The following is a 25,154-nucleotide window of genomic DNA, read 5'->3' on the forward strand; positions in this document are numbered from 1 at the left end:
TAATAAACTCAGAACAATAATAAGTAAGGTCTCATGGCAAGCAACTCTAATGAGAAAAGTAGTCCAGGATGGGTGGGAGTTTTAAAAAAAGGAAATTCTAAAGGCACAATTACAAACAATTCCAAGAAGAAAAAAAGGTCCCACTGGCAAAGGCAAAGTACAGGATGAAGGGGCAGGACTGCAGCTTGAGATCAATAGGCATATGGTCAAGGAATACCTAATTACTTTGAATGAGTTCCAATCTCCAGGGCCAAATGAACTGCATCCAAGAGTAATAAAGGAACTGGCAGAAGAACTCTCAGAACCACTGTCTATTCTCTTTGAGCAATCAGGAGGACGGGTGAAGTGCCAGATGACTGGAGGAGGGCTAATATTGTCCCTATCTTCAAAAAGGATAAAAAGGAGGAACCTGGGAACTACAGACCAGTCAGTTTGACATCAAGCCCTGGGAAAATTCTGGAGCAGATGATAAAGCAATCCATCTGTAAGCACCTTGAAAACCATGCAGTGATTACTCGAAGCCAACATGGATTTGTCAAGAACAAATCCTGCCAGATGAATCTGATCTCATTTTTTGATCAGGTCACCTCCCTTGTGGACTGTGGGAATGCTGTGGACATAATATACCTTGACTTCAGCAAAGCTTTTGACAAAGTGCCCCATGATATCCTGATGAGCAAACTAGCTCAAAGTGGGCTAGATGAAACAACTTTCAGGTGGATTGGCTACTGAATCGGACTCAAAGAGCTCATCAGTAGGATCTTCTGAAACTGGGGAGAGGTAACAAGTTGGGTACCGCAGGGCTCAGTCCTGGGCCCAGTGCTCTTCAACATTTTTATGAATGACTTGGAGGAGGAGGTGCAGGGAATGCTGATCAAATCTGAAGATGACACAAATTGGGAGGGATAGCTAATACTCTGGAAGACAGAAACAACATTCAAAGTGATCTTGATGAGCTGGAGCACTGGGCAGAAAACAACAGAATGAAATTTAACAGGGATAAATGCGTAGTTCTGCACCTAGGAAAAAGAAACCAAATGCACAGTTACAAGATGGGGGATACTTGGCTCAACAATACTACAAGTGAGAAGGATCTTGGAATTGTTGTTGATCACAAGCTGAATATGAGCCAACAATGTGATGTGGCTGCAAAAAAGGCAAATGCTCTTTTGGGCTGCATTCATAGAAGCATAGCTTTCAAATCACGTGAAGTACTAGTTCCCCTCTACTCAGCACTGGTTACGCCTCATCTGGAGTACTGTGTCCACTGCTGGGCACCACACTTTAAGAAGGATGCAGACAAACTGGAGAGGGTTCAGAGGAGGGCAACAAAGCTGATCAGGGGCCTGGAAACAAAGCCCTATGAGGAGAGACTGAAAGAACTGGGCACGTTTAGCCTTGAGAAGAGAAGACTGGGGGGAGATAGGATAGCGCTCTTCAAGTACTTGAAAGGTTGTCACACAGAGGAAGGCCAGGATCTCTTCCTGATCATCCCACAGTGAAGGACACGGGATAATGGGCTCAAGTTACAGGAAGCCAGATTCTTGCTGAACATCAGGAAAAATGTCCTGATTGTTAGAGCAATACAACAATGGAACCAATTCCATAGGGAAGTGGTGGGCTCTCCCACACTGGAGGCATTCAAGACAAGGCTGGACAGCCATCTGTCCGGGATGCTTTGACTGGGATTCCTGCACTGAGCAGGGGGTTGGAGTTGATGGTCTTATAGGCCCCTTCCAACCCTACTATTCTATGATTATATGAAATACATTTAGCCTTTTAGAGTGCAATCCTATACATGTCTACTGAGAGGTAAGTGCCATTGAGTTCAATGGGACTTATTCCTAGGAAAGTGGGTATAGGAGTACGCTATTAATGCATCTTCTAGTTTGGCTCATAGATGGTCACTTTTTACATCTGATGTACTGGGCTCTGGTCCACAAAAGCTTATGCTACAATAAATGTGCAAGTCTTTGTTGATTTTGCTGCTACAGACTAGTAGAGCTACGCCTCTTGAATTTCTCACAATCCTAAACACGTTGGCTACAATCTGGCATACTCCAAGGCTATTTTCAGAAGTGACATTTATGGTTTCTTTTAAAAATTCCCATGGCTATAATTCACATTTAAAATCTATATCGAATAGCATATTCCTTTAATTTTAAATTGATTCTCATTTCTGCTTTCTCTTTTGGATCAATATTCTCAATGGACACATTCCAGAAAGGGAAGCATTCAGAGCATCACTTGGAACATGCAGAATGAGCTTAAATCCCAGAATTCAACAGGTCTTATATGGTCTTAACTTTACACTGGATTGAGGCCAAATACTGGAAGAAAATCCAATTGAAATAAGATAAGATTATTTCCATGTAAACATGTTTAAGACGGTAGCCTGCTACCCTGATCCTAAACAGGGTGGTTGGGATTCAAAGATGTGATATGCATATGAGCAAAAAACAGCACATGCACTGAGACCTTTGCTCACTGCTTCTGTCACAGATACAAAAGCAACTTAGAGTGCAATCCTATGTATCTTTAGACAGAAAAAAATCCTACAACTCCCAGCATTTCTCAGTCAGCCATGCTGGCTGGAAATGCTGGGAATTGTAGGGCCTTTTCCTGTCTAATCAGGCATCGGATTGCACCCTCATTCTCTCTCTTTGCCAATGAAGGCTGCTGTACCAAAAACTGCAAGTGAAGTTTCGTCTCAGCATGGAATTCTCTTTGGATCATGGCCATTCCTTGGAAATAAATCCTACTATACTGGTAAGGGCTGCTTTGGTTAGTTGCCCAAATTGAATCATATATGTTTATATTTAATTCTGCATTTAACCTTTGAAATAATTTATTTTTCTCTAACTGAATGCAGAGTCTTGCTAGAATATTCTAGTAATCTGAAACATAAATTATAAGGGGATATTAGCAGCTGTATAAACATCTGTTAAATTTGTTTCTATGCTTAATAGTTAATATATAACATTTGTCAAATCCTACTTTTAAAAATCTTTATTTGATAGAACCATAGCAACTATGGTATACTAAACTTACTAAACTTGAAATATTTTTTTTTTTACTGCAGTACCTAACATCATCTAAGGGGCTCATTCTTTTATGGTGCAATCAGAAAAAAAAACTTATTCTGCTTTCATAGCATAGTTTGAGTCTATTGGTGGGGGGGAAGTCAAGACCAACCCAATATCCATAACTGAATGCATTCCAGGAAATTCTTGTTTCTTCTTGCTATACTTTTATGTCAATTTACTTCTGCACCTACTACATTAAGCTCTGACTACTTATAATTAAAAGCCATTTTCTGTTATTCACACTCCAGAAACTGATATAACACTATAATATAATTAAATAATACAAGGTGTCATGCACTCTCAAATAAAAGTGCTTACTAGAGAAGCTACAGATCATATTTTTAGTCTAGTCCTTTTAAGGCATGTCTAACATACTGAGCCTATGTCTGCAGAAACAGGTCGGATGAATGATCGCGACGAGACAGACTGTCTTTCTCCTTGACCAAGAGTTCTCTTGCGTTCACGAACTAATGCCTTTTGATGTCGCTTCATTCTTTCTAGTTGTTCCTCGGCACTCATCTTGCCTCTTTGGTGGTCTCCAGAGTATAAACGTTCCAAGGCACTCTTTGGTCTCTCCTGTAAAAAGTGAATAAAATATATGTCGTAATTAACATTTCAAAAAATTATACTAGGATTCCGAACTATAGCCTACATACTTTGGACTAGTTCTATTTACTTTAGACAATGCAATGTAAAAGGCTGAAGACTGCCACCAATCCTTCACTTTGTTTTTTCCATGTAAACTGATGCTGAAAACGGTCAGTTTGTCTTGTGTTTGAAAGATTTGTGTTTGTAAGATTAGTGTTGTAGTTTGCAATTCTACTGTAAGAAGAAAAACATTGGCCTAAATTTCTAGAGAGGAAGAATATCATTATGGAGAGAAAGTGTAACCTCCTTCTTGACAATAGACACACACTGGATTATTTACAAGCACTTGTTTTTCAGAAGAGGGATAGGTAATGAATAATTCTGACAATTGGAGCTGCAATAACTATAAGCCTATGTTAAAGAGGAATCTATATCCACATGCCTGTCCCAGGCTGTGGCTGAACATGTGATATAGTCAAGGTAATCCATCTGGTGATTTATCTTATCTTAAACTCCAGTGTATTATCAAATACTAAAACAGAATACAAAGTGATTAATTGTATTGTTAAAAAAAGATCTGGCATCCATAAACAATCATGTAAAGTTACCTTGGAACCGTCTCTTCGAAGTGTTGCATATGATGAAGCTGTTGATGACTGATGGATTTTGGAAGTTGAGCCAGATAATCCTTTACAAAGGAAAAACAAGCCTTTTAAGTAAAATTGTGCTTAGGAAGAGATGCAGATGCTGCTTTCTAAGTCTAGGTTTTGTGATCACTCTTTCCAAAAAGAGTCTACAGGACCTTTTATTATGAGAATACCAGCCATTATGTCCCAGTGATTAAAATTCATTATTATATGAACACAATCTGTCTGAAAGACTTGAAATCATTCAGGTTACTCTTCTTTGCTTTTTTTCCCCCACTTCAAACTTCTCCTGCTTGAAGTTTCCTATTAGCTTTGAGTATGACCTATTCACAAGATGGATAAAAAGTGTGGTGAACATGAGCAAGAAGGCCAAGAAAAGTTTTTCTTAGGCATGTTTGGTGGAAGGTCAAGATGAAATTAATTCTATCTGGAGCCAGGAAGTTGTTCTCTCCTTGCTCAAACTATTTAGCAACCATGGGTGGTTGTTTGTTTGTTTTTTATGTTCCCCACATTTGAGCTATCTATTGGATTATCACTTTGGCGTCTGCTTGTTTAAGCTGCATCTTATTCATAAAAAACTTTTGTTTTGTGTCTATTGGACACTGCAACAGCTCTTTAATAAATGCTGCTGCAAAGTTTTGCAGATGCCTGAGGGTGCCACATTGGGGACCCCTTCATGCCATGTTGGGGACCCATGGCACCCATGGGCACTGCATTGTGGGGTCCTGATCGCGATGTTTTAGTCAACTGTTCACTGAACTATGTTCATTGAATGTTTGGTGTGGGTCACCATGCTTACTACAGCCCTCTGCTTCTAGGATGTCATCATCTGTATCATGTGGGTTAGTCTGCAAAGAGAACTAATACAATGCATTAAGGATGGGATTCGATCAGGACCCTTCTGGTCCAACCCTCTAAGTATCTTGTGGAATTCCAACACAATCACAAATCAAATAGGAGTAAATAGGAATTACCATCAAGGTCCTAAAATCTCTACACAGCACATCAAAGCCACTACAGATGCATTCTTATAAGATATAAAAAAGTCATTCTCTTGACTTACCTCTGCTAGGTAATGTTTGGTATCTATTGTCAGTACCTAGAACACCAACGGAAGGGTGGCTCAAATCACTGCCTATTGTTGCCAATTCAGGTTCACTCACATACGAGCGAAGTTCTACCTATACAGATGAATACTTGATGAAATGAGATTACAAAAATATAGGATACATTTTCATAATTCTGTTAGAATACTGTCTCCCTGTGCTAACCACATATTAAAGATACAATAATGTTTGAAGCAGTACAAATACATTTCAAAATCTGGGGTTGAATACTTACCCTGTAATCTCCATTCACATACTGCCCTAGTTCACGGTCTCGTTTTCTTTCATCTGACTGACGTTTCAGACCCCGCACTGATGTATGCCTGATGACAGTGGTTTCCCTGGGAAGAGGTGGGATGGCTGGTGGGTGGTCATCAGGACTGTACAACTGTGGAAGAGGAGGTCTTGGTGGTGCTTCATCTTCCTGATACAGTGTTAAAAAAGCAAAGGTCTCCTTCAGAGTTGTTGCTGATTAAGAGAACCCATTTTAACATGTGTAAGATGGTAAAACAGTAAGGGACTTTGCCTGTCCTCACAAGCGTTGCAACTCATGGAGAACCTGGGGTAGGGAGAGGAAGCTCACCAGAGGGGGAAAAGCTCTCACCCTGGTAGACATTCAGAAGAGAATCTACCACCAGAGGAAGATGATTTTTTACAACCTGAAGAGGGGCTTTGCATTCTGCGGGTTCTATTCCCTCTAACCACAAGGTAATATTACACAATTTGGCTTCAACTGACTTTTTTATCTAATGCACCACCTAAAATTAATCTTCAGCTTTGCTAATATAAAGACTGTCATGTTTCTCTTTACTTCTGCTCTCTGCCAACACAGGAATCTGTGTCTTGTGCCCAAGGAAGGAGACAGATCTGAGTTACAGTTGGCCTTTATGTTTTCGGAAATGAGGGTGAGCCATTGATTCTTTGTCAGAGAATGCTAGGTATAATCTGATACCTGAAACACCAACCACTGACTAATTCATTCAGTCTACAATCTCCATCTTGAGACTGAGTCTAAGCTGCACGCCTCATAGCCACAACACCTGGCCTAATCTTTGTACTTTGATTCCTCCCCTCCCGCACCCCCGCTTTTTGTACCATCTAGCACCTATATGCTAACCTGATGAAGAGTTCTGCAAACCCGAAAGCTTGCACGCTCTTTTGTGGCATTTTGGTTGGTATTGCTGAACTGTGGATTTTTTTTCTTATCGACCTGCGCATCTTTGTTTTTTTATCACCGGCTTAAATCATAGAAAATAATGTGCAGGACTTGAAGGTTAACAGCCTATGCATTTTTGCAAGAGTGTTTCTTCGTGATTTCCTCATTTGCCTGTCTGTATTAAGCAGCACTGACTAGTTAAGTCAGGGCATTGCATTATCACAATCAAGAGCTTCACAAATTTAATGTAACGAGAACCAGGATGAGATATTATCTAATTCCTATCAGGCTTGTATGCGCAAAGAAACCCCATTCCCAGATATATTTATCCAATTAATTACAAGATACTGTAGTTATGACACTTACAAACTTTGGCTTTAATTTTACTGGTGACTGGATTGGAGGCTCAACTTTTTTCATTTGTTGGGATGGAGAGAACATTCTAGGCTGTGCATAAGGCTGAGGAAAAAGTCTGACTTCCAAACAGGGCTTGACAGGACTAGATGGCGGTGGACTTCGCTGAGTAGAAAGTTTGCTGTCTGTTGACATGAGAGTAGATGATAATGAAGGCACTAGGGGATTTGAAAATGAAGGCACTGTTTTTCTTTCTGCAAAAGTGAACACACATTACACACAGATGTAGATCAGAAACACTAAGGAATCCAGTTGTACATGTATAACATTTAGATTTAGATACTGCACCTTAATATTTATTGAATTGTTTTTGGAGATAGAAAGGCATACAGTGTTCTAGCTCTAGTAACTCTAAGCCCAATGGACATCCGCAGGTTATTTATTGTAAAGCTAATGAGATATAAGCGATGAGAAAGCATGAAAAAAATTGTCGTAAGTGAAAGTGATAGGCTTTTGCTACAAAAACTGGCAAAAATGGCAAAAAGCAGGACTACCTTCCATGGTATTAGAAGTGAGCCAGTGAGATGCTTCTGTGATGCAAATATCATTGGGCTAAAAACTGGTAGGAAGTACATGTTTGCCAAATTTCATGCAAACATAAATCTGCAGATTCAGGAATATTTTGATTAGTAGATATAATCTGTAATTTCTGCATTCAGCTATTCTTACCTGGATTCTTTATAGATTCTATGATGACTTTATAGTTGGATTTATTTGCACTTAGGCCAGCTGTAACATCTTCAATTCTCCATAAATCTTTTTGCATTTGCGCTTTCTCCTAATAATTAGTAAAGACAAGTTGTGGGGGGGGTGGGATGACGAAAGAGAATCAACATTGGTTATACAAACACAAAATGGAAATATCGGATATTTTTGTCTTTGCTACGAAACAGCATGTAAAAGTGAGAACTCTTACATCATTTAACATTTTAAGGGACTGATCCTTTGAGTCATAAGAACAGGGCTGGCGGGCAGTGCACAAGTTTATGGAAGGAGGCACAGTGGTCCTTGTTCCAGCTCCAGGGCAACAATAACTATTGGGGCTACCTCCCTGCTGCAGAACCCTACTGATAATAGGCTTATGTTGCACTAATGCAGCTGGGCAGATGAAAGACTAGAAAGAGATAAATTAAATGCACGTACAATTATGATTTTGCTAATCAATTTCTTTATTCTCAGGTACATAAAAATAATAACATAGTAGTTTTTAAGTATTTATACCATAAGCTTATCCTGTCACCACATCTTTTGGTAGAGAGTGAAGAGGTCCCAATAAACTCTCATCTTTTTACAGTTTTGTGAGCAAAGTGAAAAAATTTCTGACTTCACAGGCATTTGAATTTCTATCCCAGTTTGATATGCTTTTAAAAAAGCAACAACACCCCAGTTTGATTTGTGTATGAATCTGCAGAACGTTTTATTATTTAAGATTTTAAATGATTTGCAAGCCACCTTCAGTAGCATAAAGCGGAAAAGTGATTTAGCAATTTAAAAAACAAATATGGAAGGCGGAATCTGCTTAAACCTTTGAACCACGCCATTTGATCCTTGAGATGAACTCTAATCTATTGATTAACTTCTGTATAACATATGACATCCTAACTTTAATTATTTCTTCCATCCAAATCCCAATACCAGCATGAATATAAAACAAAGAAATAAGAATATTGTAACTCTATGTAACAAGTCTAAATGAACATCGAAACACATCAAGCTACCTTATACTGAATCAGACCAGTAGTACCATTTATGCTGACTGGAAGCTGCATTCTGAGGCCTCAGGCAGAGGATCTTTCCTAGACCTCCTACATGATTGTTATGAAGCCCCAAATGAAAACATATATTCTGAACTATTATGTTTATGATGTTATAGATATTTAAGTCAGGATATGATTTTATGACATGCCTCCAGAAGACTAGAACTAGACTGAGGTCAAGGAGGTGGCAATTTCCCTACATCAGAATAAAATTGTGCAAGAAATAAATGAGCTCCAAAGAGGCCTGTGTGGGGGTAAAGGATTTCCATTTCCATGTGTGCAGAGGGAAAGGGTGTCACCAATTCAGCCATACATATCACACATAGCTCAGTAGGGTCCAGAGCTTTGCAGGGAGTGTGAGGTGCCTCTTCTTGAAAAGCAACATGATGAGGAGAAGCAGCAATCCTTTCCTTGCCTGTTTCCATGCTCCTCATTGCCCCTTCAAGCATCTCACCCTGCCACTGGGTTTAAAGTGCATATCTGCATTTGTAAACATGCTTTTAAAACCTCCTAGGGGAAAAAGTCACTTGGGAAAGAGGATTAGAAATAGGAAAATGGTGTGTGTGTAAATTGTTAAGTGCCCATTCACTTCTTTATTGACAATTGTCCCCACCTGAAGCAATTTTTCAAGGGCGGGGTGGGGTGGAAAGGCAGGGTCATTTAAAATCCTCCTAAAGGCCAGAACAGAGGGGGCCATACACACTTCCTGGGTGAAGGTGGCCCAAAAATGTAGGGTCATCACAGAAAAGGCCCTGTCATGGTACTTGCCAATCTCACAGCATTTACCTGATCAGAGGAGAGCTGCAGATGCTGATTGCAAACTTGGCAGGCTCATAAGGTAACCTGTTCCCAGCACAATCTGCATATGCAGTTCTCCACAGGGAAAGCCCCACATTTACCTCAATAATTAGATCTCACATTGGGGCAAGATATCACTTACTGCCAAAGTGTTTTGACAAACTGGGCAAAAACTTAAGCCATGAAGCTGAAAATCACCTCACCTGAGAAAAAAATGATCTATTCATCTGTTTCTGTAAGGCTTGCTTCAGCTGGTTTACATCTTTTTCCAATTTCAGATATTCATTCCAAGCATTTTCCATTTCCTGTTGGTAAAGACAAAATACTCAGTTTTACTCTGTCATAAGCAGTAAAAGCTATAAAATACTACTGGCTAGTCTAAGAATCCAAGCAAGTACTTTATGCAACTGTAGACCACAAACAAATGTACTCTGGGCTACAATCCTATACGTATGATATTTACTTGGGTGTGACTCTCAGTGAAATCAAAGGGGCTTTTAAAAAAGTATATATGGATAGACTGGAAAGAAAGAAAGAAAGAAAGAAAGAAAGAAAGAAAGAAAGAAAGAAAGAGCGAACCATAAAGCAGAAATGAATGGCCTGTCTACTGAGACAGCCTAGTTCACGCCTAGTTCACATGTGACGAGAAGCCACCGTGGGTGAATTTCCCTGTGGGGCTTTTTGTTGTGGCAGCCACTGCCATTTTGAATATTCACGCTGTGGCGGGGCACCCCAAGGCTTGCTTTTACATGAGAACCTGGCGAGGGTGGGTTGTTGGAATGGTTAACAAGCCACCTGCAACCCCAAAACAGCCCATGGGTTTTGGGTGGCTTGTTAACCACTCCAACCACCCACCCTGGTCAGAGTGGCATGAAACAACAACCACCCCAACAACCCCTGCTGTGGCTCAAATATTCAAAATGGCTGCCGCTGCAATGAGAAACCCCATGGGAAAAGCACCCATGGTGGTTCCTCGTTACATGCAAACCAGGTCTTAAAGACATACTCAAGCGCTTTGCTGAAGCCAGGGTCGTCTTAGTCCAGGTTTTAAAGGACAGGAGTCATTACTGTTCTTTTAAAATCTTGGTTAGATATTGTGAAAGCATAACATTTGACAGAATAATTAATCCCCCCACACACACGAATGTAAACTTATTTTAGCATCTTCTTGGCTTTGCACTTCTGTTTTACATGGCCAAAGTAGACCTATTAAATATTAAAGTAAATATCAATACAACTGCAGTCCAACTAAGCCCTTTATAGCTTTCATCCATTTCAGTAGACCCAACATGGAAATTGCACTGAAGTGATTTGGTGCTAAACCCTTTGTCTAAAAGTTAACTCTTCTGATGGATTTTAGGAACACCAATTACTTACTGTAGATACTTTGGATATTTCAGCCCGAATATGTATCAGATCCTCCTGCAAAAGTTTCTGCTGGTATGAAATTTTTTCTGTGTGTTGTGGTTGGTCTTTGTATTGTTCCATCTGCCTATGTAACACTTCCAAGACAGATTCCAATTGATCCTAAAGAAAAGAATGTTAAAAAAAAGAAAAAGCAACAGATTTAATCAAATTTAAAGAAAAATTTTATATACATGTATAATAATCCTTTACCTCTGAAAATGTATATGTACATCTTCCCCACTTTCTTCTAATTCTTTGTTAAAGTTAGTATACCTAATATTGTGGATACTTGGTCTGTCAAAAGGACAAAATTCTGGGGAAATTTAAGCAAAAAGGAAATAACTTCAGCTGCTTAATATATTGTTTAAAGATCTACATATATCAACACCAAACGCAAGCTGGTCTATCAAAATACACATATATCCCAGAGTCCAAAGATCTTGGGTTCTTCTGGACCTGGCATTGACCTTAGATGCTCAGGTCTTGGCTGTGGCCAGGAGTGCCTTTGCCCAACTGACACTGGTGCACAAACTATGCCCATTCCTGAGAGTTCGGATCTGGTCTAGGTGAAAGTTAACATGCTTTAGTTACATCATAGCTAGATCAAATGCAATATGCTCCACACAGAACTGTTCTGAAAAGTATTTGGAAATTATAATTGGTCCAGAATGCAGCAGCCCAATTGTTAATAGGGAAGGATGCAACTCCTTTGTTGAAACGGCTGCATTGGCTTCCAATTTGTTTCTGGGTACAATTCAAAGTGTTGATGATGACCTTTAAATCTATGAGTGGTCTAGGACCAGGATATCTGAAGGACCACCTTCTCCCATACAAGTCTGCCCACCTATTGAGATAATCTTCAGAGGCTCTTTTGTACATTTTAAAAATCAATTTTATTATGAGTTTCAACAAAACAAAACAAACAAAACAGAACACTTTAAAAATCACTAATATAGTTACATATTTTAAAGATCAGTTTCAATTATTACAACATTCTAAAAAAGAAAAAAAATAGATTATATATAAACTGTAATAAACTATTACATCATCCTCGCAATGGCGCCCGGCAGAACAGTTCTGAGTGTTGAAGAGCCTGTTGGGATCTGGCTCGGGCTCAGAGAAATTGGGATTGGAACCTTCAGTCATTTGCTCTAATAAATTTGCTAGGCACTTTGAGGAGGAAGTCACTTGTATTCACTCAGAACTTGACACCACAGTTATCGCAGAGTCTGGGGAGGTGTCCAATGTTCCATCTGGTTGTGTTTCCTGGGATCAGTTTCAGTTGTTGCAGCCTGATGATATGGTCAAGACACTTGAATCAGTCTGTCCCAGCACATGTAAGCTTGACCCTTGCCCATCTTGGCTAATACGATCTAGCAGGGGTGGATTCATAGGGTGGGTCCAGGGGGTGGTAAATGCTTCACTCTGTCAGGGGGTGGTGCCTGCCGCCTTGAAAGAGGCTGTAGTGCACCCTCTCCTGAAAAGGACCTCCCTGGATCCAGAGTCATGTGAGAACTATTGCCCCATTGCTAATATCTCCTTTTGGGGCAAGGTGCTTGAGTGTGTGGTGGCTGGGCAACTTCAGACATTCTTGGAGGAAACTGATTATCTGGACCCATTTCAGTCTGGTTCCAGGCCAGGGTACAGCACTGAAATGGCATTGGTTGCTGTGACTGATGACCTACTTTGGGTGAAAGACAGGGGGAGTGCTACACTGTCGATCTTCCTGGATCTCTCAGCAGCTTTTGACACTATTGATCATGGTATCTTACTGGATCAGCTCTGCAGGATGGGAGTTAGGGGCACTGTTTTACAATGGTTCTGCTCCTGCCTGCAGGGCTGATTCCAGACAGTAGTATTGGGGGATTCCTGATCTACCCCATGACTAGTAAGCTGTGGGGTGCCAAAGGGTTCTATTCTATCCCCCATGCTGTTCTATATCTATATGAAGCCGTTGGGTGATGTCATTAGGAGTTTTAGGGTAGGGTGTCACCAGTAAGCGGATGATACTGAGCTCTATTTCTCCTTGTTGTCGGAGTTGGCTGAGGAGGTGAAGGTGCTGGACCAGTGCCTGGAGGCTATAATGGGCTGGATGAGGGCCAATAAACTGAAGCTTAATCCTGACAAGATGGAAGCACTGTGGATTGGTGGTTCCTGAGTCCAGGAATTGGATAAGCCCTGAGATCTTAATGATATAGGGTGGGATACAAATGTTTTAAATGAATAAATAATAAAAGCAGCCCAAATATCCATATATAGGTTCATTTGCAAGTGGCGCCAGTATACCACTCTTTCAAACATTGCTAGTGTTGTTAGGTCTTCAATCCATTGGATTATAGGAGGTGAGCATTTATCCTTCCAGTGTTGTAGTATCAGTCTTTTGATGGTCAAAAGGGTGTGCAAAATCTATTTACACTGACCATGTGTTAAATTCCAAGAAGCAGGTAAATAATTGTTTTTTTATGTCTGAACAACCCCAGAGAGATGTTTAGTTGGAACTAGGACAGTTGGTACTAGCCTTTTTGGAGGCCAAGCCTAGGCTCTGGAACTACCTTCCAAGGTATTTCCTTCTTCATTAATGACCTTCCAAAAGTGTGGTAAAAACCTTCCTTTTTAGGAAGGCTTTTAGTGTGTGATTTTAATTTGCTGTTTTTAATTTGTCTTTACTCTTAGAGTATTTTAAATATTTTGATTGCAGTTGTGCTGTTATTTTCTGCTGCTGTTTTCATGTTTATTTTTTATTTGTAAACTGAAAGGTATTTTAACTGTTACATTTTTAAATTTTTATTGTAAGCTGGCTTGAACTCCTAGGAGGAAAGGCAGGGTATCAATGTTTTAAAATAAATAAACTACTTCTGCATTCCCAAGAGGCTCTGAAATTGAGTATCTCAAATTGCAATCCACCAAGAGGAATGGCAGACTACTTTTGAAACTGAGGAGACTTTCAAAACAGTTCTAGTTTGGAATAAGGGTCTGTTGTTAAATAGAACAAAATCAATCATTCAACTGACACAACCAAGGATTAGAGCTCTCCTGAAATTGTTCTTTGAATCCTGCTCACAATTAGTGATGGGCAAAACCCACCTCTTCCATATGATTCAGAATCGGTCTTATTAAACTGGATTGATCTGGAGAATGTCTGCTGAAAATTCAAAATTTATCCTATTTTAGAGCATACATTTAAAATTGGTAAGGTCTTCAAACTGTCACACTCCCAGCTATGTAATTGAGAACATGACCATCTAGAGGCCTCTGTGCTTCCCCTTGCTGTGAACTTCACCCCTTTTCCACACTTAAAGGAGGCAAGAGACAGGGCCCTTAGGCTCTGGATGCCGCTGCAAACATTTGCATCATTCCCCACCCAAGTACTGAAAGAACAATGAGAAATCCAGTTCCCCACTTACCAGGGAGCTGCCATTGTGAGCGTGTGCAGGTCCTGTGGTGGGAAAGGAAGGGAGCTGGCGAGAGCCTGGGAAGCAGCGGCAGGGGCGCCTCCCCCCAGCATGAGCACCAAACCAATCAAAGGGCTGGTTATCTCCACTGGCGGGAACAGCGGCGGGCAGTTCCCTCTCTTGGCAGTCTGAGACTCATAAAAGAGCGAGGGCTCGTGTGTTTGCTGGCACCTTTGCTGTTGCCAGCTTCCTCAGAAGAAGAATGGGAGAAACAAAGAAACAAAGACCAGGCTGGTGCTTGCCCACTAGCCTGTGTATTGCAACTTCACTGGGAGGAAAACAACGCCAAGGTGCAGCAGGAAGGGGGATGCTGCGAGAAGAGGGAGCAGCTGAGGAGAAAAAGTGGCCGAAAAAGAGACTCGAGGTTCCTGCCTGGACCAGTGCTGACCAGCCCAGTAAAACAGTGGGAACAAGGTTGGAGCTGGTCATGGAGGGCATGTGGGGGTGCCCTTTCTTGGAAGAGGGGAGACAAATGGGGAATTGGAACCATTAAGGAGAGCAGCAACCTCTTGGGGCTTGGTATGGTTGGTTGCCATGTGGGGGGGGGAGTCCCTGGTGGCTTGAACTGAGGCACAAAGAGACCTTCAGTAGCCAGAAAGCCCCCACCCCCATTTCCCACTTCCAGGGAGGCTAGGGGCAAGTGGAGTATGCCTGAAGCTGAGCCTGGCATGCTTGTACTATTGCCTGAAGCTGAGCATACCATCACACACTTCACTTTGAGCCTGTAGCTCAGCCTTCATTATCATTATTTTTATTTTTACTATCACTACTGTTATTATGGTATAAAGATGCATCTCAGATGGTGGCTCAACCTTCCTTAGCCCCCCTAGAAAACCTTTGTCAGGGGAATGCTTAGCTCTCCCCCATTGGGTGGGGGTGAAACCTAGGTCCTGCCCCCCTCCCCGCAGCCCATGGAAATATTTACATATAATAATGATAAGGAAGGTTGGGCCACCATCTGAGATGCATCTTTATACCATAGTAACAGTAATGATAGTAAAAATAAAAATGGTAATGAAGGCTGAGCTACAGGCTCAAAGTGAAGTGTGTGGTGGTATGCTCAGCTTCAGGCAATAGTACAAGCATGCCAGGCTCAGCTTCAGGCCAACACAATGATGATGATGATGATGATGACGACGACGATGAAGGCTGGGCTGCAGCCCAAGGCAGAGGATGTTAGCGGTAATGATAATGAAGGCAGGGCTACAGGCCAGAACAATGTTAGTAGTAGTAGTGATGATGATGAAGATGATAAAAATAATGAAAGCTGGGCTACAAGTTCATAGTGGAGCAGGCCCAGGGCTAGGCTCAGCTTTAGGCCATAGCAGTGGCAATGACTGTAATGATAATGATGATAATGATGATGATTTAAAAACAACAACAATGAAAGCTGGGCTACAAGCTCATAGTGGAGCAGGCTGGTGCTGGGCTTGGCTTTAGGCCACAGCAATGGCAATGACAGTAATAATGATGATAATAATAATGGACACATGGCAGGCTCAAAGTTGAGCATGTCAGTGTTAGGTACAGCTTTATGCCGGGCCATGGCAAGGGGGCGAGAAGGGCTATCGCCCTCCTTCCTGTGCACCAGGAAGGGCTCCCCCCCGCCACTCCCATCCCAGGGGGATAGGAACTGCCCATGGGACAAACAGAAAAGGCAAGGGCACAGGTCACTCATGTTGTTTTCTCTCTTAGTATTTAGTCAACAGAATGCCACCGAAGAAAGCAAGCTCGGGGGGAGCGGTCTAGAGTTGCACCTTACTCTCCGCCTTGCACCAGGGGCGTAAGCAACAGAAGGCTCATCTCCAAGCCTCTAGTGGCAGTGAACCCAAAAATGGCAGGGTGAGTAGGGTTGGTAATAATATGTAGGAGCAGGACAACAGTGCACTGATGGAAGGCCTAATGCAGGCACTGAATCGTTTCAATGAGCACATGGAACAGATGGCAGCATCCTTTCCAAGGGTTCCTGCCAATCAGCCCACAAAGGCAACATGGCCTTCTGCACCATGCCGCACAACAGCACAGCCCCAAAGGGAGGACTCCAGGGAACAGCAGGAGATTCAAGTGAAGAGGAGGAACCCACTACCACCAGGGTGGGCAAGGCCAAGGCCAGGAAACCTCAGAAGAGTCAAAAAGACAAGACAAAGCCCAAGAAGCGCAGAGGGGAGACAGACAGTGGGGGAATATCAGGTGGGACCTCCTCTTCAGAGGAAGGGGCCCCAATACCAGCCAGGGATTACTGGGCAGTGGGAGCCCATACCCCTGGCCTCCCTGGGTGGGCACTGTACCTCAGGGGAAAGAATGCAAGGGAAAGGAAAGCCTGGGGAGGTGAGAGCAACAGGAGAGCAGCACAGATGACAAGACCATCACCCCTACATACGGGGACAATGGGGATCCCCCCAGCATTCACCTTTCACTAAAGGTGAGGGAGCAAATCTTGGATGGTGATTATGTAGACAAGTTCTTGCTATTAAAACTAGCAATGGAGGAAGGGAAAGGTGAGACAAAAGGGAAGAACAGCAGCAAGGGGGAGCAGAGAGATGAGGTGGAGAGGTCATTCTCTAACTGGCTCGCAGGACATGGTGTATACATGGGGGTAGTAGCATCTGCCCACCTAGAGAGGGCATGCCATTAATTAATCATTACTGCATGGTGCTCAGGGCCAAAGCATTAGCGGCTGACACTGCAGCCACTGAATATGACCAGGCCTTCCGCAGAAGAGCATCCCACAACCCCTAGGCCTGTTGGGACCTCCTAAATGATAAACTATGGCTATTGATAGTGGGACCACACATAAGGGATAGGCCTGAGTCCTTTCATCAAGTCAGGCCACAGGCAAGACGAGATGCCCTTCGTAAGGTGTGCTGGGAGTTCAATCAGGGCAAGTGTCAAAGAGCATGGTGCAAATTCCACCATGACTGTAAAATCTGCTTGAGCCCCCACCCTCAGTCCTCTTGCCCATGGACCCAATGGGGCCAGGGCTCCTTTCGGGGCTCTAGAGGATCAGGGGTTAGCTATGGGGAAAGGGATGGTGCCTGGCTATCTGCACCCACCCCCAATTTGGCCACAGCCCCTAAGAAATAGTGAGCTAGGGACGGAGGTAGGGGCGTTGGGGATAGTAGACACACCAATTATTCTAGATGCCCTTTGCCCCCTCCTAGACTGCTATCCGAACATGAAGGCAGCACATTATCTATGGGAGGGTTTCACACAGGGTTTTCACATCCCATTTGTTCTATATTTGGAACATATAGCCACAGATGCACCAAGTCTTAAGACTGCTAGGGACATGCCAGAAGTGGTGGCAGCCAAGATAGAGAAGGAGCGCAAGGCTGGCAGGGTAACCAGACCCTTCTCTGCACCTTCAATACCAAATCTGAGGGTTTCACCACTAGGAATTGTGCCCAAGAAGTCCCCGGGAGAGTTCAGACTTATCCATCACCTATCATACCCAAAAGGGGCCTTGATCAGTGATGCCATACCAATGGAGCTCTGATCGGTTCAGTATGCCTCATTTGACCAGGCGGTAAGCATTGTGAAATCTTGTGGTAGGGGCGCCTTGATGGCCAAGTGTGACATACCATCGGCCTTCAGGCTGCTACCAGTGCACCCACAGGACTTCAACCTGCTAGGTTTCAAGTTTGATGACCACTGGTATGTGGATAAGGCCATGCCAATGGGATGCTCAATAGCCTGTGCAGCATTTGAAACGTTTAGTACCTTCCTGGAATGGGCAGTTAAAGTCACCCTCAGGTCACACACTATCTGGATGATTTCCTCTTTGCCAAGGCTGCAAACATGGGTGAATGCCAAGCCTTCTTGCAAGCCTTTCAGGGTCTGGCCTGTGAGTTAGGATAACCGGCACAGGATAAAACTGAAAGACCAGTCACAAAACCGGTCTACTTAGGCATACAGCTAGATACAGTCTCTTCCAGCCTGCCACCAGGCAAGCCAGCTGCCCTGCAGCGCATGATAGAGCTACAGCGGCAGCACCAGAAATGCACCTTGAGGGAAATGCTGGCCCTCCTGGGCCACCTCAATTTCGCATGTAGAGTCATTTCACCTGGCAGAGCCTTCTGTGCCTGCTTGACTAGGTCAACAGCCAGAATCCTGTCACCACACCATCACCTTAGAATAACAAAAGGCATGAAGGAGGACTTGAGGGGTATGGTTGTGCTTCTTGTCTGAGTACAATGGCATATCATTCTGGCAAGATCATCTTGAGGCAGGAGCGCAGCTACAAATTCAATCAGATGCTTCAGGAGCTTGGGGTTCAGGGTCTTCTTCCAAGGGCACTGGTGTGCAAGAAGGTGACCAACCCACTGGCATGATACAGGCAACACACAAGACCTCACTTCCTTGGAATTTTTTCCCATCCTGGTGGCAGTGTATATCTGGAGAGAAAGATTCAGGGACAGGGGGTACACTTCTGCTGCGACAATCAAGCAGTAGTCAGAGTCACTAACAGCCAGACGTCACGCTCAAACAGAGTCATGCGACTTGTCAGAAAATTTGTTTTGAAACAATATCCTGTTTTCAGCACGACATGTCCTGGGTGTGGATAACAAAATTGCTGATGCCCTGTCTCGGTTCCAGGAAGAGAGATTCCAGTTGTTGGCACCAGATGTGAGAATCTGTCCAGACCCATTCCCAGAGGAGCTGTGGGCACTTGGGAGCTAGCAATAATGCAGTGAGTATTTAGCTTGGTCTCAAAATCCACATTGTGCTCATACACATCAGTAGCTAACACATTTAGCGCCTTTGCCATCAGCAGGGGAGAACAGGGCAGCTGGCCCCCATCCGAAGCAATGGTCCTACAATATCTGGCATCCCTATGGGATCAGGGCCTTGCACCCAAAACCATGTCCATCCATCTAGCAGCCATCTCTTTCTTCAGTAAGGCATATGAGGGGCCCGATCCCTGCACTTTCCTTCGGGCTAGAAAGGCATTAGAGAGCTGGCGCCGAGAGAAACCAGCAGCTCCTGATGGGAGAAGGCCCATAACATTTAATCTGCTAGGAAGCTGTGCCATAAGGCCAACAAGCTGTGCTGGTCTGGGTATGAAGACAAGTTATTCAGGGCAGCCTTCACCTTGGCCTTTGTTGGAGCATTACGGGTAAGCAAATTGGTGGCCGCATCCAAATCAGATAGCTCCGGACAGGCCCTAGATGTCCAAGACGTAACAATACTGTCACAGGGCATACACCTTAAGATCAGACATTCAAAGACTGGCTAGTTCACCTGAGGAGGTCCCCGGCCCCCTGAGGGCAGCTAGGGCCTTTTAGCTGTGCGGCCTAGGAGCCCAGGTCCATTCTTTATACATCAGGACCTAACTCTACTCATCAGATACCAACCAGTGAGCATACTATGGGTTTGTATCAGCACCTTGGGCCTCTCACCCCAGGAGTTCAGATCACATTCCTTCAGTATTGGGGCAGCCACAACTGCAGTCGAGTGGGGAAAGCCAGAAACTAGAATACAGGCAATCGATTGTTGGAAGTCATTGGCCTTGAGATCATACATTCGAGTAAGGGCCTCTCATCATTGATTTTATCTGTTTTATAGGTGCGGAGCACAACATCATATCAGTCTGGATCTGCGGGCACAGCATCGTACACTGGGCGTGGCAGCACGCATTATGGAATGGATTGGGCATCAGCTTAGGTCTATGTCAAGGGATAACGCTGACCGGGCTGTGCCGGAGGGGCATGCTCTGGGATGAACTGAAACCAATGGTGTTAGGACATGCTGCAACACACAGCCACCCTGATGCCATCATCATACAATTGGGTGAGAACGATCTGGGGGCACAAAAAGGACAGGATTTGATCAGTGTGGGTCAGAGAGACATCCTGGAGGTGCAGCATTGTCTGCCAGGTGTGACCATATTATGACAGAACTGCTGGGGAGACACATTTGGAGGTGGGCCAAAGACCCAGCAAAAGTAGATGTGGCCAGAAGGAAAATGAACAAGGCCATGCGGTAGTTCATAGAAGCCTAAGGTGGGCAGGTCATAAGGCACCACAGCATCACATTTAGCTGGGAAGAGCTGTTCAGGCCTGATGGCATGCACCTCTCCAACATGGGCAATCAGCTTTGGTTAGATGATATCCGATATGGCATCAAAAATAGGTTGGCAGCAAGGCAGGGGAAATGGTGAGACACACCCACCTCTTGTGGAGTGATAGGCATTGGGCTGGATCAACTTGGAAGGGAGAGTGAGACTGGGCTTCTTGCTTCCCTGAGGTGGGATCCCCTTAAGGGATCTGGGTGGGTGTGGCACCAAGACCAGGCCAGCGTGGTGGCTGCAGGCATGCCACATCCAGAGTGGAGGGAAAGGGTTCACATTAGCGATCTGCGCCATGGTGGGCCTCTGACCCTTTCACCCATCACCAACACTCCTGGCAGGCAGGCCAGGAAGGAATATTGGGCAGCAGGCAGGCTGCCCAATGGGAGATCCATGCCCTATGCCTCTGCCAATCCTATTCAAATCAATAAAGTTGTGGCCAATTTAATAACCCATATAAGTTGGTGTCTGTGGTTTGTTCCTTTCATCCACATAAATACAGTCAGATTGGCCCAGGCCCTGGGTGTGAGTTAGGTACAATCCAACAGGAATTATGGACCTCAGAAATTCTAGATCAAAACCCATATAATTTCAGACTCATCCCTATCACTAGACATAATATCATTAGTACAGTCAATATTGCCATTATCTTATCCATAAATTAAACAAATTCTCAAGGAGGTCTTTAAAATCTATGAACATAAGCTAATTTTCTAATACAAATGGCACTCCAAAATCCCAGTTGAACACCAAGAAGGATGAATCTGTACAAAGGAAACGAAAAAAAAGAACCATTCTACAAATAACGAAGGTGTCAAAGATACTTGATTCAGAAAACAGATTAATCCATTAATGTAATTGGAATATGTCAAAACTGCATTCAAAACCTCACTAAATCATTTTTGTTTTCACCATATTCTTAATTTCAAATCCAGCTTGTCGATATTACTAGTACATCTTTAGTTCTTGTTCACTTTTGCTGTGATACACTATTGATGATGCTACCAACATTTCAGTATTGATGTAGTCCACAATCCTCATTTGATTAGATATATATCAGAAAACCAAATTTGGCCGGTCAATGCATTCCTATAAGCGGGGGTGTTTGAGAGCTTGTCTGTTGTTGTTCAGTCGTTAAGTCGTGTCCGACTCTTCGTGACCCCATGGACCATAGCACGCCAGGCCTTCCTGTCCTCCGCTCTCTCCCGGAGTGTGCTCAAATTCATATTCATTGCATTGGTGATGCTATCTAGCCATCTCATCCTCTGCAGTCCCCTTCTCCTTTTGCCTTCAATCTTTCCCAGCATCAGGGTCTTTTCCAATGACTTTTCTCTTCGCATTAGGTGGCCAAAATATTTGAGCTTCAGCTTCAGTATATGTCCTTCCAAGGAGCAGTCAGGGTTGATTTCCTTTAGGATTGACTGATTTGACCTCCTTGCAGTCCAGGGCACTCGTAAGAGTCTTCTCCAGCTCCACAGTTCGAAGGCATCAATTCTTCGGCGCTCAGCCTTCCTTATAGTCCAGCTCTCACAGCTTTAAGTTGCTACTGGGAAAACCAAAGCTTTGATTATACGAATCTTTGTCAGCAAGGTGATGTCTCTGCTTCTTACTATGCTGTCTAAGTTTGCCATAGCTTTCCTCCCAAGGAGCAAGCGTCTTTTAATTTCATGGCTACAGTCACCGTCTGCGGTGATCTTGGAGCCCAAGAAAGTAAAATCTGTCACTGCTTCCATTTCTTCCCCTTCTATATGCCAGGAAGTGATGGGGCCAGATGCCATGATCTGACTTTTTTTAATGTTGAGTTTCAAACCAGCTTTTGCACTCTCCACTCTTTAGATCCTCTTTGCTTTCTGCCATTAGGGTGGTATCGTCTGCGTATCTGAGGTTGTTGATAATTCTCCCGGCAATCTTAATTCCGACCTGTGATTCATCCAGCCCGGTGTTTCTCATGATGTACTCTGCATATAAATTAAATAAGCAGAGTGACAATATACAGCCTTGTCGTACTCCTTTCCCAATTTTGAACCAATCGGTTGTTCCATGTCCGGTTCTTACTGTTGCTTCTTGACCCTCGGTACAGGTTTCTCAGGGAACAGGTAAGGTGGTCTGGTATTCCCATCACTTTAAGAATTTGCCACAGTTCGTTGTGATCCACACAATCAAAGGCTTTAGCGTAGTCAATGAAGCAGAAATAGACGTTTTTCTGGAATTCTCTTGCTTTCTCCATGATCCAGCAAACGTTGGCGATTTGATCTCTAGTTCCTCTGCCTCTTCATAACCCAGCTTGTACTTCTGGTAGTTCTCGGTTCGCATACTGCTGAAGCCTAGCTTGTAGGATTTTGAGCATCACCTTTCTGGCATGTGAAATGAGCGCAACTGTTTGGCATTGCCCTTCTTTGGAATTGGAATGTAAACTGACCTTTTCCAATCTTGTGGCCACTGTTGAGTGTTCCAAATGTGTTGGCATATTGAGTGCAGCACTTTAACAGCATCATCTTTTAGGATTTTAAATAGCTCAGCTGGAATACTGTCATCTCCGCTAGCTTTGTTGTTACTAATGCTTCCTAAGGCCCACTTGACTTCACTCTCGAGGATGTCCGGCTCAAGTTCAGTGACTGCACTATCATGGCTATCAGGGACATTCAGATCTTTCCTGTATAGTTCTTCTGTGTATTCTTTCCACCTCTTCTGAATCTCATCTGCTTCTGTTAGGTCCCTGCCTTCTTTGTCCTTTATCATGCCCGTCTTTGCACAAAACGTTCCCTTGAGATCTCTGATTTTCTTGAAAAGATCTCTAGTCTTTCCCATTCTATTGTTTTCCTCGATTTCTTTGCATTGTTCATTTAAGAAGGCCTTCTTGTCTCTCCTTGCTATTCTCTGGAACTCTGCATTCAGTTGGATAGATCTTCCCCTTTCTCCCTTGCTTTTTGCTTCCCTCCTTTCCTCAGCTACTTGTAAATAGGGATGTACGAAAGTGACTTACCTTTTGCGGATTATGTTGATGGTGGGGGGGTAGGCGCTCCGTTCCTCCCCCCGGAATCCTCGAACGGCCGGCTGTGCTCGCGGCAGCTCCGTGGAGCAGCCGGCCAGGCCCAGCCTGGCCAGGCCAGAGCCGTCCGCAGCCGGATTTCTGGCCGTGGAGGGCTCTGGGTAAAAAAAGAAAAAACGCGTATGCAAATGGCGGCGGCTATGGCCGCCGCCATTTGCATTCCTTCTTTTTGGCCATCTTAGTAAATATTTACGTAGACTATGATGGCGAAAATAAGGGGAACGCAAATAGCATAGCAGGCGCTATTTGCGTCCCTTTTTCATTCACCATTTTAGCCTACGTAAATCTTTATGTAGGCTAAAATGGCGAATCAAAAGGGGACGCAAATAGCGCCCGCTACGCTATTTGCGTTCCCCTTTATTTTCGTCGTCATAGTCTACATAAATATTTACGTAGATTAAGACGGTAAAAAGAAGGAACGCAAATGGCGGTGGCCGTAGCCGCCGCCATTTGCTTATGCGGTGTTTGTTTTTTTAAACCCACCCAACCATGATTGGCTACGTAAAGATTTACGTAGCCTATCATGTCTTTTCTTTCTTTTCTTTTTTAAACCTAACCATGATAGGCTACGTAAATCTTTATGTAGCCTATCACGTCTTTTTTTTTTTTTCACACAAGCTTGGAAATGGTGGTGGCAGCAGCCGGTCGGAAGACTGGCCGCCGCCACCGCCGAAGCCGCCGATGGAGTTGCTGCCGCCCGGAAGATCCGCCCCAGGTGAGTCTCGTCCTGGGGAGGATGCGCGGGGGGGCGGCAGGCCGTTCCACCACCGAGGTCGGGGGGCCGAATGCACTGACATTCGGCCTCACCGAGATCCGTGGCAGAATTCTCTGACATCCCTACTTGTAAAGCCTCATCAAACAGCCACTTTGCTTTCTTGCATTTCTTTTTCTTTGGGATGGATTGAGTTGCTGCCTCCTGAACAATGTTACGGACCTCCATCCATAGTTCCTCAGGCACTCTGTCTATCAGGTCTAATCCCTGAAATCTATTCCTCACCTCCACTGTATATTCATCAGGGATATGATTTAGGTCATACCTGAATGGTTTAGTGGTTGTCCCTACGTTCTTCAATTTAAGCCGAAATTTTTCAAACAAGCAGCTCATGATCTGAGCCACAGTCAGCTCCAGGTCTTGTTTTTACTGACTGTATAGAGCTTCTCCATCTTTGGCTGCAAAGGACATAATCAATCTGATTTCGATATTGACCGTCTGGTGATGTCCATGTGTAGAGTCGCCTCTTGTGCTGTTGGAAAAGAGTGTTTGCTATGATCAGCGTGTTCTCTTGGCAAAACTCTATTAGCCTTTGTCCTGCTTCATTTTGTACACCAAGGCCATGCTTGCCTGTTATCCTGGTTATTTCTTGACTTCCTACTTTAGCATTCCAATCCCCTATGATGAAGAGGACATCTTTTTTTTGGTGTTAGTTCTAGAAGGTGTTGCAGATCTTCATAGAACCGATCAACCTCAGCTTCTTCGGCATCGGTGGTTGGGGCATAGACTTGAATTACTGTGATGTTGAATGGTTTGCCTTGGATTCGTACTGAGATCATTCTATCGTTTTTGAGATTGTACCCCAGTACTGCTTTTCCAGTATATTGGACACCTTCCGACCTGAGGGGCTCATCT

General features: G+C 43.7%; 1 protein-coding gene across 1 annotated transcript in view; it reads right to left on the reverse strand.

Annotated features, from left to right (window-relative positions):
- The window catches only part of PLEKHA7 (pleckstrin homology domain containing A7), a 297,172-nt gene that overhangs the window by 28,456 nt on the left and 243,562 nt on the right, over positions 1-25,154 (reverse strand). The window contains exons 18-25 of the mRNA XM_084855029.1: positions 10,930-11,079; positions 9,756-9,857; positions 7,667-7,775; positions 6,950-7,191; positions 5,663-5,851; positions 5,385-5,502; positions 4,283-4,362; positions 3,462-3,662 (exon numbers count right to left, since the gene is read on the reverse strand). Of these exons, the coding sequence (XP_084711155.1) occupies positions 3,462-3,662; positions 4,283-4,362; positions 5,385-5,502; positions 5,663-5,851; positions 6,950-7,191; positions 7,667-7,775; positions 9,756-9,857; positions 10,930-11,079 (1,191 nt within the window). The remainder of the gene's footprint in view (positions 1-3,461; positions 3,663-4,282; positions 4,363-5,384; positions 5,503-5,662; positions 5,852-6,949; positions 7,192-7,666; positions 7,776-9,755; positions 9,858-10,929; positions 11,080-25,154) is intronic.

Source organism: Heloderma suspectum, chromosome 1 (assembly GCF_057233095.1).
Source record: "Heloderma suspectum isolate Gila_16-S chromosome 1, 16-S_ref, whole genome shotgun sequence".
NCBI lineage: Eukaryota > Metazoa > Chordata > Lepidosauria > Squamata > Helodermatidae > Heloderma > Heloderma suspectum.